Raw genomic sequence first — 18,692 nt, 5'->3', positions numbered from 1 at the left:
TTGCATGTACATGGCATACAGACACAGTACATTGAATAAATGATTTCAAGGAGAGTAATATATAAATTAAATTTTCTTAAGCTGATAACAACAACAGATTGAAAAGTCAATAGCCAGGTCTATTCATCCTAGTTTTGCATAAAAATTTGACTTCAACATTATATTTCTGAAAAAGGTTATCAGACAAAAAAAAAATCTTGCAGAATTCATGTAGACTGTAACTCAATTGTGCTAAAAAAAAGTAGAAAGACTGAGTTAGTTACCCATTAGAGTTAGTTCCATCTTAGACTGCCTGAACTCTAGCCCAGAAGGGGCTTTGATACCTGCTCCTATATCCTCTAACATGCTGGCAGATTTCTAGTTTTCAGTGGTCTTGATTCAAAACACCATCATCAAAGCTCTACAAGAAAAAACAAAGAATACCTCTGTGTTATAATATAATATATTCTGTGTATATTGGTCATATCAGAGGGGCATAACATAGATCTATGATTGTAACATGGTTTGCAATCTACATACTACTGGTAACAGTAATATGCTTGAATTTATAATTGCTGGTATCTTTTGGTGCAGAACTAAAGCATTCCACAGATAGTGCCCTGGGGTGGTATTCTGGAACACTGTCATAACTTTTGTAATAAATTTTGTCATTTCTCTCTGAGATGTGACACTGCTATGATTGTCACAAATCAGTATTCTGAACATTGACTTTTTCCTGTCATATCTCTCAAAGTTTCTGACATCTTTTCAGAGGCAAACCAATCAAATCACCGTTAGGAGCCCTAAGGCCCGTGATGTGTGTGTGTATTTGAGTTTTGTCAGACATGTATCAATCAGATATGATTATTTACGACTGGGACCGACCTTTAATGTCACCATCAGAACGACGTGACCAGGGCTCGAACCTCAAACCTCTGCATCAATCTGTGTAACTTCCCACATAGCTTGGATTACAGGCGCATGCCACAACAACCAGCTAAGGACCATGAGCACATGGGGCTTATCCTTTATACAGTAACTGGCATCGCGCGACTGTATATTGAAGCGCTTGATTACAAAGAGGGATAGGGAGCTGTAAAGAAGTTTTAGAAGAGAGGCAGAAAAAGAGGAAAAAAGAGAAAAAAACGAGGAATTGATATGTAGGTCCTACTAATTGTAGCATGAAAAAATATTTTTGAAAATAGTCATGGATGATGAGTGAAATTAATACCACAATCTAATCTAAATAATATCATTGTATGCATGACATTAAGTCGGCAGCATATTGGGATATTTGGTACGGTACTAAAAGATATGACAAAATTTATGACTGCTAGACCCTGTCTATCTTTTGCTTGTACATGTACATATATGTATGTGCATTTTTAGAACCACACATTTTTGGTGTGCACAACAGAGAAGAGACATAATTTATGACATCCACCAGAATACCGATTCTGTCATATCTCTGAGAAAAGACAAAATATGGAGAAAAGACAATGTTCAGAATACTGCCCCTGGTTATGGGTTACTTGCACCATATCCACTAATATCAAATACCTGAATGGAGACGATTTTGACTAAGCATAAGGTTTAAAAAATATTGTTTGTAAATAGCAAACTGTGCAGATATACTGTATACATTCTTTTCTTTAACTTTAATAGTTAAAAAAGAATGCACAAGGTGGGATGCATTGAGATGGGCTTGCTGCTTTCACAAGAAATAAAATGATTAAACTGAGCAGGAAATGCCTACCCTTCTTGGTTTGCCTGTGAGTTTCCTCTCAAATCAAATTCAAAGCATTCAGAAATGAAAGAGGAAGTCCATCGACAAGTGATGTCAATTCTAAACTTTCTTCTACACTTTGTCATCACCATTTTTATAACTCCTTTTTCATTTGAATAGTAAAACTGAGCTTTCTTGACAGACACGGCAGGATTTCATTATCTTTTATTTCAGCAAGGATTGCCTTAATCAGTAATTGAGATAGGACCTGTTTTACACGGGGGGGGGGGGGGGGCTCTGCATTAGAATAAAAAACATAGGGGGTGTTGCAAGAAATAATTTGCAATCAATTGCAAATTTCAATAGATCCATTTTAGCTGTATCAAATCAGATTACACTCCTTGTTTCACGGAGCAGATTAGCAATCAGTCACAAAGTTACAATTAATTGCAAGAAATTTGATATATTAACTTAAACTGAAAATAGACTTGCGATTGATCGCAAGTTTCTTGCCCGATAGAAATACAAACTGTATTAAAGACAAAAAAATAAACAAAAATCAATTCAAAATTCTGCTAGTCAAACACATCTTTAGGTAAATTCAACAATACAGTGTATGTACACTACATGTATACTGCATAATTAATAATATATAAAGCTCCCTTTTAGTAGAAAAAAAGGGAACTGCACTTTTTTTTATTTTCCCTTCCAATAATGCTAATTCAAAATGAATTTAAAAAGTAGATGATACTGTGTTCATAACATAAAAAGTTGATTAACTATTCATTATTCAAGTTCAAGTTATTTTCATTCACATTTTTTTCTACTGAACTGTTTCAATTGTCGCAAGGTCAAATGTTGTGTCATTGTCTGAGGAATGCTTTTGCCCCACTGGTTTTACTTGAATCAGTGAGAGCCCTGCATCACAAGAAAAATATATCATCTTAAAATAAAAGTCAAAGGTGGAAAAGTATACTGTTCTCAATCAAGATTATTTGAACGATAGTCATATTTTGCAAAGACAAAGAGTTGGCAAAAAGATAAGTCTCTCATCTAGCAGTCATTCAATAAAAGTCAATCTTGCATTAAAGTAGAGATCATTGATCAATTTTGGCAAATACCGTTATTTCTTTCATGTTTTATTATTTTTATATGTTTTTCTATCAAAGAAGAATTTCAAGTGATCCACAAAACAATAACTATAAGCCATAATTTTTTTTTAAGTTTTTAATTTGTGGTGCTTTCTCCTCCTCCTCCCCCTCCTCCTTCTTCTTTTCCTGGCTGACCTACAACCAATCATCATACTCTATATACCTCAAATATTGCCATGGACAGATATCCTGGATTGGTTTCATCATGGACCTAGTAGATCCATGGTTTCATTATGGGTCATAAGAAGTGTATCAGCACTCATCTTTCACCCTAACTGACTACATGCGCTACAACACTCCTACCAAGGAAAGAGTGTGCCCTTTGTTGCATCATGTAAGATACATTATCAAGAGTCGTGGTTCTTTATTGCACTCTCATTGGATGTATGGATGCCTACATAATGACTTAGCCCTTATTTTATAACCAACAAACCATAATGTAGTTCAGCTTTTAAAAATGATCTCCATACAATACAATTGTTCAGGGATTTTTGTTCAGAATTATCATTTATTGAAAACTAAATAATATATATTTACACTAGTAACTTTTGCAAGAAGGGACCGGAGGGGGGGGGGGCACTTACATTGACATGCAAGACCAAAAAAATATGTAAAAAGGATGTCTTTTTCAAATTAGGGCACGTTATGTACGTAGCGTAATAAGAGTGCCAAAAACACTAAAATAATGAAAAAAGGGCATGTATTTCGCTAGGAAAGCTACGTGTTTAGGGTCAAATTTTGCAAGGGTATAAAAAAGAAAATGTTTTTGCCCCGACAATCATTACTACGGTACCCATGTTTAGAGTCCGATTTGCATGAGATGTGGCCAGACTAAACCCAATGATGTAGGTAAAACCGACATCCGTGACATAACAATTAAAATGTCGCTGTAGTAGGGGTTCAATTCATACTTGCCAAGAGTATAGTCTTGTTTCCAATACTTGTTAAGGGGTGCATTTTCAGAATATGGAAAAGGGTGCTTTTCGTATGGTCGCGCATGGTCACCAATGGAAATGCCCCCACCCCATCCGGGGAAGAGACTCAGATAAAGAAAAGGACTATACTATGACACAGGCAATAATGTTAGTGACCCTTTATGCATCTCACTGACAATTCCATGTTTATGATTTTATTTGCACTTTTAATATTATTAAAGTCATTGGTTTTTATTTTCATTTTGATCATATAGCTGATGACATGTACAGATATTAAGATGAGCATGGGACTTTTTAAAAATTACTCATGATGAATGAGCAATTAATTAAAATGTGTTTGCCATTTGCCTTCTTTACCAGGTCCATGGTTATATTGCCATTCATTCATTATTCTTGTATTTTTCTTTCTATTTTAAAGGTAACCAATATGAATCAAAATGTTACTATTGCCCAATTTGTGAACTGCTGCCAAAAGAATGATCAAAGAATCAAACAGTAATCTGAAAATAATTCACCTTGTCATTAAAACAGGAGGAAAAAGTAAGGAAGATTGTGAAAAAGAGGAGGAGGAGGTGGAGGAGGAGCGAGAGCAGACTATCCTGATGATTATCTGTCACCTACCCCCCCCCCCCTTTCCTGCCTTGCCCCACAAGTGATAAATGATACTCTCTATTGTTAATACTTTAAATACAAACACATTCAATTGACATTTACATTATCACATGACAAATCATAACATTGTCTGTGCCAAATTGACTGTGTACCGACAGGTTCAAGAGCTTCATTGGTAATTTTGGTTTCATTCACATTTATCTACTGCAACATGACAAATAAAATAAACAAGTTTGGTTTCCATCCTATTTGTAATTGAATCTTATTGCCATTGTAAGAACTCTCTAAAATTGCCACAAATGTGAAACTTGTGGGTTTAATTAATTACCGTAAACATGTAATAAAGACAGGCCCCCTCCACCCGAAACCAGGAGGAAATGTCCCCCAAAATAAAATTAAAATATTCTAAACTGGTTGAGAGGCAGTCAATTTCACAATTTGAAAGATGAGGGTCCTGTAACACGAAGGTTAGCAATCAATCATATGCATATTTATGATTGATTGTTGTCAATGCAATCAATCATAGAAAAATGCTCTATGATCATTGCTAAGCTTTGTCTGAAAGGCCACTGATGTTTAGGTTGTTTTAATATACTGTAACATTCTGCTTTCTACATATGGTCAAATATGATGACACCTTGTATCGAGATACATTGTGAAATGTTTTTAAAAAAATAGAACATGACAGACAGACCTCAAAGAAGGCTTCAGTTTCTTCCTACTGGAAAGAAAAAGACAATAGGAAAATGACAACAAACATAATTTAAGGAGGGGAATATTAAAGAATATAAAATAAAAAAGAGTGAAAACTCCTTCAAAATGGTACTAAAAGCAAACAAGATAAAATTAACTAAAATCCAAAACATACTTCAACCCTTAAAAGAGTGGGTAATGTTTTTAGATACATGTATTTTAAGTTTAAATTCTGATCTATGATAACAAGATATTACACAGAAAATGGGAAGACAACCCTGTAGAGCCGAGGATTAAAAAATTCAATGTTAATTTTCTTAAATGACTGTTTTTATACTGGGGATCCCTTCTCTATTAATAGCACCAGAAGGTCCTACGTGTCTCCAATGCACCACTTGTACTGAACAGATTATACAATTAATTACATGTACATGTATACATGTACCATATCTTGATACATTTTACAGTATATCAAAGGTCCATATATACCTGGGGCCCAGGTCCTGGGCCACTGTTTACTCTAGATTATAATCCCAATACATTGTTGATTTAATATAGCTTAATAAACATAATCATGATATGTACACATAAAGTGCATAAAATATCATTAAAAGCCTTACTTTTTTTTCTGTTATCGGTGTAGTAAAATGTCCAATATATCTTTTAAAAAGAGACAAGCAAATAAAAATTGGCCCTCAATATTGATTCCTTTCCCACATGCCTGCCCGCTCTTCCTTCCTTCTTCCCCCAAATACCCACATCCATTGCATTTCTTTTCCCTATGGAGAAATTCAACTGAAATTCAAATTTATCTGTTCTTTAACCCTAAAAGGCCTGGGCCATTTGAGAAGTATTGGGGGGGGGGGCATGATGGCCCCCCTTCTGATCTCGGGAGCCGTTCACGCAATCATGCCGAAATTTGGAACGCACATAAACCACAAACCACATAAACTACAAGAGAGTATTTTTAAGAATTCTGAAAATAACTATTTTTATTCATTATGAATAAAATATGCAAATTTATTCATGAAAAACATTATTTGCAAATGCATGTACACCCAATTTCACTTCAAATATTTTTGTGTTTTGTAAATATCGCACGAAGCGTCAACGGGGGCCATCATAGCCCCCAAGTCTTTCTAGGGTTAATGCAGAAATATACAAATAAGAGAAAAATATTAGAGTTTGGTGAAATCAAGTAAAGATCGAATATACAGAGTTATGAATTTTTAAAGCTACATGTATGAATCTTTTATGATGTTACATGTGAACAACCCAACTCCCTTCCTATTTCATGCATTTATAATTGTTTCATGATTTTTTTCTCATATCTGTATATCTCAAATTGTCTGATATATTTCATGTCCAGGTAATGTAAAAGTTGTATCAATAAAAAGGACTAATATCATTTTATTCCTTTGGGGGAGGGGGGAGTTGGTTCTTTTTTAACAAAAAAAAACAACAACTTGGCATCAAGGTAAACTTCACTATCTTCATTTCCCTTTTATCCTCCCTGTATCATACCCCCCTGTATGCCCCCTCAATCTCTGACCCACTCCAACATATGATCCTAAATCACACGACGTAGGCCTACTATTGTATGTTATTGCCCAATCTCATTCTTTGTGAGTGGTGACCAAATGCAAGGCCTAAATACAATCAATCAATAAAACAAATAATGTATGACCACCTATAGAAAAACAATAATAATAACCATATTTCTAATGTGCACATATCCATTCTGAAGAATGCTGAAGGCACCTGACAATTCATCATAAATTCAAATATAAACAGTAAATTGGAAAAATATAAAATCATATATTAACAAAAAATAAGCTCAAATTCGTAAGGAGAGGGGGGGGGTGAGTTAGTAGGGTACACATATTATTGGACATTATGAGACATAAGATAGATTTTCAAGTTTGTTTGGAATGACTGAAGAGAGGATGAGATTTGAACAGTGTGGGGAATTGAGTTCCAGAGACGGGGTGCAGCAGCAAAGAATGCTCTGTCACCCCATGTCCTCTTTGTTCTGGGTTCTTTTAGTTTGATGGAATTAGATGAGCGAAGACCAGTACGAGTAGTAGAAGAGGAATGAATGAGAGAGGAAATATATGAAGGGGCAAGGTTGTGAAGTGAATGGTAGGTTAAAAGCAATCTTATTTTTAATGCGATTAATAACAATAACGAACAAAGAAATAACCCGACATATACAGTAGACAGGTAGTGATTCTACTCAAATTACAACACCACAAAAATATTACAAAATCAAAATTGTAATACTCCTCAATGAAATAAAATAGAAAAAGGCTACACTTGGACTGACTCTGACTGACCTGAATATACTCAGATCGGTGGGTACATAGCAAGCAATGTATTGATTAGCCACACAATAAAACAACAAAAACCTTTCACACATTTATCAATAACCCCATGTATGACAGTAGAGGGAGACACACAACAATAGAGGCTTTACAGGATCAACACACAACAGCACTGAACAAAAGCCTAAGTACAATAGAAATTCTGTTCCAGCTCCAATTGATTGCTTAACCTCAAGTGGTGTCAAGGAACAAAAAGGGCAGGTTAAAATCATCAAACCATAGTTATATTAGTAATTACTACAGTAATGGACAGGTAGTGCTTGGAAGGAAGTGAGGTCTAACTTAGTAAATGGAAGTACCCCTTCAGCTCAGTGTCCTACATGTAAATAGCAACATAAAGTGCAAACAATTGACTTTGATGTGAATGTCTAAATGTTTGAATTAAGGAGGGAGATTGAAAAAGACTTGACCATTATACCACTTGAATTCCATTGGCTACAGGATCAAAATCAAGAATCTCTGTATTAAGATATAATGTATAATAATAATCAACTCTATGACAGGTCCCCTACATGTACATCTTTGGCATATTGATGTGAACTTCTCAAAATATAAATGAGGAGAGAGCCCAGGGGGGGGGCCACTTACATTGACGAGTGGATACCATGCGCGACCAAAAAACACGTAAAAAGGATGTCTTTTTCACGATAAGGCACGTTACGTACGTAAGAGCCGTGGTGTAGTGGTTCTGACTCTCGCCTTGTCAACAAAGGGTCTTGTGTTCGAATCCCACCGCGGTCTAGAGTCCTTTGGCAAGGCGTTAATCCACACTTTGCCACTCTCGACCCAGGTGCTAAATGGGTACCCGGTAGGATGCGAAGGATATTGTATGTTTGGTTTTGCCAGCGCCATAATGTGGCTGCGATGAATGCAAGGAATGCTCCCCAGGGAGTGGAAATTGTGCACTTTTCGTGCTTGATTGAAATGAATCCAATGACCGGGGTAATAATATGCTGTAACGCACTTTGGGCCATTCTGGGAAAAGCGCTTTATAAAAATTGGCTATTATTATTATTATTATTATGTACGTAACGTGATAAGGGTGTCAAAAACACAAAAATAATGAAAAAAGGGTATCTATTTCGCTAGGAAGATTACGTGTTTAGGGTCGAATTCTCGGGGATGATAAAACAAAATTAAAATGTTTTATAAAGGATGTCCATTTTGCCCCAACACTTCGTGTTTAGAATCCGATTTGCGCGAGGTGTAGAAGGTGGGGTCGTACTAAACCAAATAAGGTAAAGCCGACGACCGAAGGACCCGTAACAATAAAACATTCCTGTACTTGTTTAGGGGTTCACTTCAGGTTTGCCAAGAGTATCGTTTTGTTTCCAATACTTGTTAAAGCCTGTGTATAGCTTTGGTAGAGGGTCAATAATGTGATTGATATCGAATATCATCTAATATGACAGTCTTACTGAAGCGTAGAGACCGTTAGATATTTTTCCAACTGCACTTCTCTGAGAAAATTTCAAATATTCAAATCTTGGATATATAGCGCCCTCTCTCGGCGATGCTTGTTTTAAATCTAAAAAATGGGCATTCAAACACTTATCTTATAAATTTAGTGATTAGATATCCAAAAGTTACAGACAAAGAACATATCTTGAAAGTTTCAGCCCATTCCATGATTTGGAATAGGATTTAATTGAAAGACAAAAACACACAGATATTTTAATTTGATCGGGTGACCCGATCAAGTTAAATTTCCATGTAAAATCGCAAAATTTATCCTGTAGAACACACTTTCATTTCATATCCTCCACATCATAACTGTTATAGGGCATATCCATTCATATTAGCTAGCAATGAATTTGAATAGTGATAAGTGCATTTTGGTGGATTTACCAAAACTATACACAAGCTTTAAGGGTAGGGTTTCACACGCCAATACTTGTTAAGTGGTGCATTTTCAGAATATGGAAATTACGTGTTTAGGGTGCTTTTCGAGACCCCAATGTCGCGCATGGTATCCAATCGTGAATGGAAGTGGCCCCCCCCCCACCCCCCCCCCCCCCCCCGGGAGAGAGATAGCCCTACAGGATCATGACAGATAAACATTGCAGCTCTGTGATCTCCTCAATAGAAATGGCACATTACAAATCTAAACAAATGACATTCCTATGGTTTTCTTAATATCCAATGAGGAGTGGATAGTGAAAATTATTGACCATATCTGTACACTCCATTGGCTATCAGGACCTGAACCCAGTGATGGTAACTCACTGGGCAGTTGAGATTGTACACAACTGGTAATTGAATACATGATAGCATTGTTGATATCTATGGGCAAAGTAGGTTGATAGTTCAACTCTAGATGCTGTATTTATACACACAGGAAAGAAATGGTCAAAGTCAGTCTGTGCCAAGTTCAATTCAAGCTATAACACAGTCTCCATCACCTCTACATGTATGTCACTGCATTAGAAGAGGGTTTCACAAGGGCAGTGGAACCAGGATACTTCAGCCAAACCATGTATAAAATACATAAGGGGGGGGGGGGCACTTACATTAGCAAGTGGATACCATGCGCGACCAAAAAAACATTTTAAAAAAGGATGTCTTTTTCAAGATAGGGCACGTTACGTACATGTACATAACGTAATAAGGGTGTCAAAAACACTAAAATAATGAAAAAAGGATATCTATTTTCACTAGGAAAGCTACATGTACGTGTTTAAGGTCAAATTTGCAAGGGTGCAAAAAATTAAGACTTACCGGTAAATGTTTTACAAAGTATGTACTTTTTGCCCCAAGAGTCAACACTATGTGTATAGAGTATGATTTTGTGTGAGATGTGGGAGGTGCTGTACTAAACCCAATCAGGTATGACAGTGCACATAACAATAAAAATATCGTTGTACTTGTTTAGGGGGTCAATTCAGGGAATACTTGCCAAGAGTAGGCCTATTGTTTTGTTTCCAATACTTGTTAAGGGTAGGGCTTCACACACCAATACGTTAAGGGGTGCATTTTCAGAATATGGAAAATATGTGTTTAGGGTGATTCTCAAAACCCCATGGTCGCGCATGGTATCCACTCGTCAATGGAAGTACCCCCCCCCCTCGTAGTTCCACGGTATTTAGAGGAAAAACTCTAGGCTAAAAATAATTATACTTTTACCATTAACCTAAAATTGAGAATTTCTTTAAAATCTGATAAAAAAATCATTTAATTATAAGGTTAAGCAGTTATGCCATGTCCCCACTTTCCTTTTTCTTCAATGTACATAATTGTCATACATGTGTGTATGATATGCCTCCCTTGTAACAAAACTAAGTGCAGCACTGATTACACATAAAATCAGAAGCTGCATTATTTTTTTTTTCAATTTTGGACAACAAAATTTATAGAATTTCATATAATAGAATACGAAAGAACAAACTGGGGAAATTACATCAATCAGCTTTCTCATTGCATTTTCATTAAGAACTTTATTAAATTAAAATATTATAACTTTGGTTTTTCTTTTTTGATTTTGATGAAATGTTCAGTGTTTTGTTTGTCTGATTTTAATTCATCTGTTCAAATCATATTATTTTCATGCAACCCAAAGTACCCCTTGAAATAACAAACAAATAGCATCTTGGGCAACTCATGCTCTCAACAGGAGGTAACAGGGGACAGTGGCCAGGGGGGGGGAGGGGGATGAGCCAAAAATTTCCTGGTCATATTCTGCAGACTCTGCATGGCTCGTGAGGTGGGATCTCAGCGCTGCTGCAACCAGCCTGAAAGGGCAAGCGAAGCGAGCCGCAGTAGTCCTACAATCTGCTTTGCAGACTCCTTGAATCAGCTGTGATACTAGCCTCTTGTCCAGGCCCTGTCGGCTGCTTTCCGAGCAAACATGGCGAAGCAAGAGAGAGAGCCAAGCAGAGCGGCTCGAGACAGGGCCTCTTGACATCTGAGCCGAATTTCACCGACTTAATTTCTTTTGTTTTTTAGTGTTTTTACCAATATTTTTACCAAAAATCATCCAATGAGAGCGCGGGCTGCTATGACGACATATTGAATATTCATGAGCTCATCTTGAATGGCAACCCGTGGATTCTTGGCAAAGAGTGACAACGAAATATCAAAGAGCAATGAATATATGCCTCTAAAATGCTGAATATTGACCGATTTAAGGATTTTCAAATCGATGAAATTAAATCTGCACTGAAAGGACGAGATGTTTTTGTAAATCTACATACAGAAAATGCCTTGTGTACTGAAGGCCCTCTCGCTCAGCAAGTTTTGTATGTGCTAGTCTTTGCGTGGAGACACAATTGTTGATCAAAGTTTCAATCAGGGTCTGTGCCTGCAGACCAGTCCTACATCATGTACATAGCCAACACCAATCTCTTGAACTAATTAGGGAGATCATGGTGATTTATACATGTATGAGAAATACAAAAATATTCATGCAGATCTGATGACACTAAATAGGCCTACTGTGAATCAACTTTTGAAAAGCTCGGACAGAACCACATTACATCTCAAAACATGTAGACAATTTTGAAAGAGTGCCCTCTATCATCCACAGAGTAAGTGGTAATATCCAGGGTCGTACAAAATTTAAATGCCAAATATTAAGAGAATACAAAATCCAAAGTCTGTTTCCACAACAGGCATAAATATAGAGGTCCGATGTCTAAGATTTGATAATGGGAATACTTCCTGATTCCTTGTTCTGATTTTTGTTTTATTTCCTCATTACGCGCACATGCTTAATACCCCTTCGATCAAAACATAAAATGGATTCTTATGAACTTGACGGGCACTCTAACTTCTTTTTCCAAGTAAGCTATTTAAATGAGGGTTGGAATGGTACATGTATCTCCTCAGTATGAATGAAGTTGAACCTAGTGTGCCAAATCACATCAAACCCCTAAATCATTTCTATGTGGACTAAATAATTATATACTTCTCTCCTACCTAGATCAATAAAACAAAAATGCAGGTACATATCACAATGCACAGTCAATATTTGTTGCAGTCCATGTTTGTGAGATGTGGCTGGCCAATAGAGACTATCCTCACTTGCTAAGCTGTTGAAAGCCAAATTTAAATAAGAGTGTTAATATTAATAAACCAATACTTGTCATTTACTATAACCAAATAAACCAACCACCAAAAACAGTTTGAACATTGGCAGTGGGGGGGGGGGGTGGACTCTGTCTCTCCTATCAATCATACCACCCCTCCCCTTCACAACCACCGACAAAAACAATGTGTGCGTAATGGTGATATCACCTTTCACTCCACCCCCTTCCTTTTATCACACACAGAACACAATTTGAACATTGGGGTGATTGATTTGATGTCAATATCACCTCTTCTCACACCCCCCCCCCTTTCATCATATTGGTTACCACCAACACAGTTTGATAATAGGGGTAACAAAAAATATTTTGAACATTGGGGTGACTTTTCCCTTCACTCTACCCCCCCCCCCCCCCCACCACCTCAAAAATTGTTGAACATTGGGGCATTTTCATCCATCATTCCACCCCCCCTTCACCACAATCAACAAAAACACTGTAAACATTATGGTAACATCTTCTTTCACCCTCCGATCCCATCCCTCCCCCCCCCCCACTTAACTAAGTACTGTCAATACAATTTGAGCATATTGTTAATGTTAATATTGATAAATTTTAAGTTGATACGGTTAACAAACCAAACCATAGTCCCAAACTGTCATTAACTTGAGGCCATTCCATATTTTAAGAAAATTAATATATTATGAATGTATCTAAAGTGTGGTAGTGCTTTTAAGGAGGACACACGTGAGGTCGAGTGCCCCTCCCCCGCCCAAAAAAAAAAAAAATAAATAAAAATAAATAAAATAATAATAATAAATAATAATAAACTAAAAAATAAATAAAATGAAAATAAAAAAAGAATTATACTGATTAAATTGATAATAAAGATAATAATAATGAATGAATAAAGTGATACTGTACATCTAAATAAATCAATAAAAAAATTAAATCGTGAATAGGCAATGTTGGATAGAATAAGGAGAAAAAAAGGGGGAAGAAAGAGAAATTTCAAAAAGATAGTTTTGGTTACAAAACTACAATTTTCACCTTTATGTTGTCTTTTACCAGCCCCCCCCCTACAAATAAAACAAACTGGTGAGTGACACACATGTATCTAACATGTAGGCCTACACTAGGAAAAATTCTGAAGTCCAAGTTTAAGTTTCAAGGATAAGGGGGGAGGGGAATGGGAGGAGGGCTTCTTGCCTTCTTGTCAAAGTATGCATTTATAAATGCCCCATCCAAATATAATGCAGGACAAACATGGAGGGAGCACAAGTGATTGCACCAGTAAAACAGGGTTGCGTAATTAGTCCAACTTTATTTAATTTATTTCTTAATGACATAACTAATATATTTGATACATCAGTAAGCGATCCAGTAACACTTTTTGATAAAGAACTAAATTGTATAATGTACGCTGATGATCTCGTTATTGTGTCGAAATCCCCTAAAGGTATGCAACACTGTTTAGATAAATTCACCACATACTGTAAATCCTGGATGCTAAACATAAATGTATCTAAGACTAAGATTATGGTGTGCTCAAAATCAGGGAGATCAAACGAACAGGTTTCATTTGAAATTAATGGAGAAATACTATGCACTGTTAAGGAAATGAAATATCTTGGTATTGTTTTCGCAAATAATGGATCACTTAAAGTGGCCGCAAGGGATTTAGCTGATAAAGCGAGAAGAGCATTGTTCAAATTGTACAAATCTTTTGGTTCCTATACTCCAAGCACTAAAACCTTGTTGCATCTTTTCGATGCAACGATACAGCCGATATTACTTTATGGATCTGAAATATGGGGTACAAATGTTATAGACATGGAAAAAATCTACAATTAATTGATGGGAAAACAGGGCTATATTTTAAACATGAATCTGAAAAGGTGCACATTCAATTTTGTAAATATATTCTTGGGGTAAACCGCAAATGCAGTAACTTAGCAGCGACAGCTGAAATTGGTAGATATCCAAAAGTCATCCAAATTGCAATAAATATACTTAAATATTGGATTCGAATACGTAATATGGACGAAGATAGTTTGGTTTACAAAGCTTTTGTAGAAAATGTAAGTCTATTGAATAACGGAAACAACTGCTGGCTTAAGACAATTCAGGATATTTTTAACATATTAGATATTTGTCGGAAAAATGACACCCCCATACTCGATCCAGAAAATATACCAATTTCCCAAAAAGAATTTATTACAATATGCAAAACATCCTTGGAACGGAGATTTGATGAACAGTTTAAATTAGATTTATTTAACGACAGGGACAGTAGGGAAGGAAATAAACTAAGAACTTTTAGGCAATTCAAACTCAATATAAGGCAAGAAAATTATTTATGTTCAATACACAATGTCAATTTGAGAAAAAATATAACCAAGCTCCGACTGAGCGCTCATAATCTACCAATAGAAACAGGGAGGTACAAAAGACCGGAGAAGATACCATCTAACCTGAGATTTTGTGAGGATTGTAATTTGAATTTGGTGGGGGATGAGTTTCACATTATAATGAAATGTAATAAATATAATGATTTGCGCAAAGATTTTTTTGAAAAGATAAGTACCCTTAATATTAGGTTTTCTGAAATGGAGTACCAGGAAAAATTTATTTACATCATGAAATTGGAAACTGATGCATTAATTAAATTATTTTGTTCTTTTGTCCAAAACATAATTAATATTAGGGGGGAATTCTGAGTACTAAAAATATCAACCGGCAAACACTTTGAATTTACACACTCGCAATATTCTTACACAATAAGTTTACATGTGATGATGCCATTCTTCTCACTCTTCCTCTCTCCCGTCCTCTCTATTTTCGAACTTCTTTCCTCTTTATTTCCCTCTCCTCTCCCACTTTCCTTGTGTTTTCCTTGTCCTCTCTTGGACATCAGCTTTTTTTTTTTTTCTTTTTTACTCATTGTTAAAATGAGTACCCGAATAATGCCTATGTTTATAGTGTATATTTTTATATATAAGTTGCTTTGTTATATTTTGTTTTGATTTTGTTTTTGTTTGACAAAAAAATACTATTTTGTCTTTGTTTATCTGTTTATGTATATATTTTCTTGTTTTGAACAAAATGTTGGCAATTGCCGGTGACGTTCTGTAATAAATTCAATTCAATTCAATTCAATTCACAATATTTTGTTAGTGTTTCAAGGAGTATCATGTCAATTATTTTACTCTAAAACTAGTGAGATTTTAGAAAACAATCTACAGTATATGAAGCTACTTTTCATTTCATTCATGTCCACTTATGAAAAAATATCTAAATAAATTTCAGGAAAAATAGAGGGTTTGCATGTATCTGCCCCCCCCCCCTCCAGCTTCCTGCCTAAGATACATGAAGCATCACTTTCCATAAATTAACTTTCACTTGCTTGGGCAGGTGTGTGTGTGTCACAAATCAAGGCCAAATTGTAATACATCCACCCATCTTAGGCCTACCACTAAACCTACAATAAACCAAACTTGGTGCAAGACATGAAATCCATGGAATTAAAAAAAAAGTTTTGAAGAAAACATCAACAAAAACAGAGCTAGAGTATTACCCTAAAAATACTACCCCAACCAGAGACAAAATCAAACATGGGACCAGCATTGAAAAAAACCTACACACACATTCACACTGCCCAAAGGATTAAAGCTGATTGAAAAGGTACATGTGTGTATTAAAATACAGGGACAACACCCAAGCTAGCCCAGTCTACAAGGGCCAAGTATCATACAAATATTTACTACTGACCTTTCATGTTTCTAAACAATACAATCGCTAGCCGTTATCATGAAAAGATAATATTCACCCATGAATCCAAGTCCATGAGAAAATGAAATCATAATCTTGAAACTTTAAGGTGGAAGGAGAGTGAATGATGAAATATTCCACCATCTTGTATCAAGGATTTACAATGAAAGGACCCCACCGCGCGGAAACTGCTATCGAAGGACAAAAGCTGTTACCACACAACAGCCGAAAAAAAAAATGTGTTGATGACTAAACAAGTAACAAAAAATATATTGAATATGCAAAGAAATTACAGTTCAGATAAAGTAAGATCATCCAGAAAACACACTCACTACTGGTATGGTGTAGTATAAATGTTATGAGATTATCAAACGGTTTAATAAGAACTCACCACTTTTGCAAGAGAGTTTTGAGGGCGATTGGAAACTCCTATTCGTGCGGCGCACGAGATCCTTCATACAGTTTATTAACCCGCCTGCGGTATGTGATATAAGATGCAGAGAGACGTACAAGCAAATACTGAACGGTAACTTGTGTATGAAGTTAATGACGTGACAACTTGAGCAGACTCCGGATCCCGTCAGAAATATTTAGGATGAAAATGAAATCTGTTGTCCCATCTTTCTGATATCAAGAACTGATCACAAGAATCAGGAAAACTGAGTATCCTTAATTCCTTTAAGGTTAACAGACCACCAAACATGGGTTTAATAAGAATAAACTTGCCAGTGTTTCGTACCTTATTGTTCGGAGAGAGATTTCAGCTTGGACAAAAAAGAATCATTCGCGCGCTCCACGTATTGATGCCCTACGATCCTGTGTGTGTGTGTGTGTGGGACACACACATTAGCAGTGTTAACGGAACATACACGCATCGAGCATATTACGCCCAGTGATATGTTACCAACCAGTTTGACGATATTTTCCTGATCAAGAGCGAAATGATCTCGGAATCTTTCCAAGGCAAAATATTTTGATTCCCAGCAAAGTATGAAACAAATCGGGCACAAAATGAAAGCTGAGAGTCTCACCTACACGATTATGTGAGCATTTGTCCATAAAAGCGCGATTTCGAGAAAAGTATGATCAAGTTTCTTCGGACTTTCAACCTCCGAGCTGATACGATATTTGGAATCCAAAATGGCGCTCCAGAGTCTGATCTGACTGAGGTTATTGGAAACGTGTGCGACGTGCGCATGGAGGCACATTGAAACTCCAATCGACCTCATTCAACGGGTTAACCATTTAGGATACATAATATCAAACAAAACAAATTATTCGGTAAAGTTTGTTTATCGGTACAATGAAAGAGACTAAACTCTAAAAGGATAAACACGCGAGGGATAACCATATTGGGTTTATAGATTTAAGAACATTTTGCTCTATGTTGTGGATAAGCAATGATAGTTTGACTTTGGCGAGTATTCATAATAAATTTAGAACCTCTTGATGATGTCATTTATTATTCCAGACGAGGAGCGTTGAATATAAAGAGGTCACATGTGTAGCAAGGAGTGATTCATTATAACTCTGAGGAAGATAATCGCATCATAGCATTATCAAGGTGGTAGGGTATATGAGACGAATGGTGGATTGGTGGATGCCTCTTTTTATGAGAATGCAGAAAGATGAACCCATGTAGTTTCTAAGAATTAAATCCGCGGAACAAGTTAGCTTTTATGAAAACGGGGGGGGGGATAAAAGAATACGATCAACGAAAGACTGAGACGGGGACTGAGAACAATTGAGTATATTTGAGCGTCGAAATCGCTAACTGACTATGGAGAAGATTGGCAATGCGACCACTTTTTACACCTTGAAAATATGATTTGCTCATTCTAAACCTGATGTGAAAAGAATTTATCAAAATAATTGACAATTTAATTAATCATGTAGTAAAGTGATTTAGGAGTTGTATGCATGTGACATCAGATATGTTGGTCGCATTGCCAATAAGATGATCTCTTATAGCTTTGTGATTTTGACATTCAAAATGCTCAAATTACTTTTTTTATCATTTGCTCATTTTTTTCTCAAATTTTCGATCGGTTTCTTTGAATTCTATATTTTCACACAAGCACAAGGGGGTCACTTCCATTGAATAGTGGACATCAGCGAGAATCATCCTGAAAAAGGATTCAGGAGCAGCCGGTGGACACTCGAAGTGTGGATTATGTGCAGATGTCTTAGCTAGATTTGTTAACCCCAAACAGGAATTTCAATTGTCATTAGGACATACTCCACAAGAGGATGCACCCCCGACGCACCGTTTATAATTTTAGGGATTTGGATTCAGATTAAAAGTTACGGCCGGGGCCTGGATCAATTCCCGATTTTTTATTTTAACTTTTTATCATTTATAGGGCTTTTTATCGGAGGTCCTTTCATTTTGGTCTTTTCACAGCAGATACAAATTATAT

The 18,692-nt window shown here is 36.2% G+C and overlaps 1 protein-coding gene across 3 annotated transcripts in view; it reads right to left on the bottom strand.

Moving 5' to 3' along the window:
- LOC121427720 (PR domain zinc finger protein 2-like) overlaps positions 1-17,423 on the bottom strand; it is a 28,541-nt gene extending 11,118 nt beyond the window's left edge. The window contains exons 1-3 of one of the 3 annotated variants that reach the window (XM_041624253.1): positions 16,664-17,423; positions 865-1,072; positions 264-400 (exon numbers count right to left, since the gene is read on the bottom strand). In XM_041624253.1, the coding sequence (XP_041480187.1) occupies positions 264-345 (82 nt within the window). In that variant the 5' untranslated portion in view covers positions 346-400; positions 865-1,072; positions 16,664-17,423. The remainder of the gene's footprint in view (positions 1-263; positions 401-864; positions 1,073-16,663) is intronic. The other 2 variants (XM_041624252.1, XM_041624254.1) reach the window with 2 other exon arrangements.
- Positions 17,424-18,692: the final 1,269 nt, after the last annotated feature.

The sequence above is a fragment of the Lytechinus variegatus genome, chromosome 14 (assembly GCF_018143015.1).
Source record: "Lytechinus variegatus isolate NC3 chromosome 14, Lvar_3.0, whole genome shotgun sequence".
NCBI classification, from domain to species: domain Eukaryota; kingdom Metazoa; phylum Echinodermata; class Echinoidea; order Temnopleuroida; family Toxopneustidae; genus Lytechinus; species Lytechinus variegatus.
The sequence above is the reverse complement of the archived record's forward strand: the minus strand, read 5'-3'. Positions and strand labels throughout refer to the sequence as shown.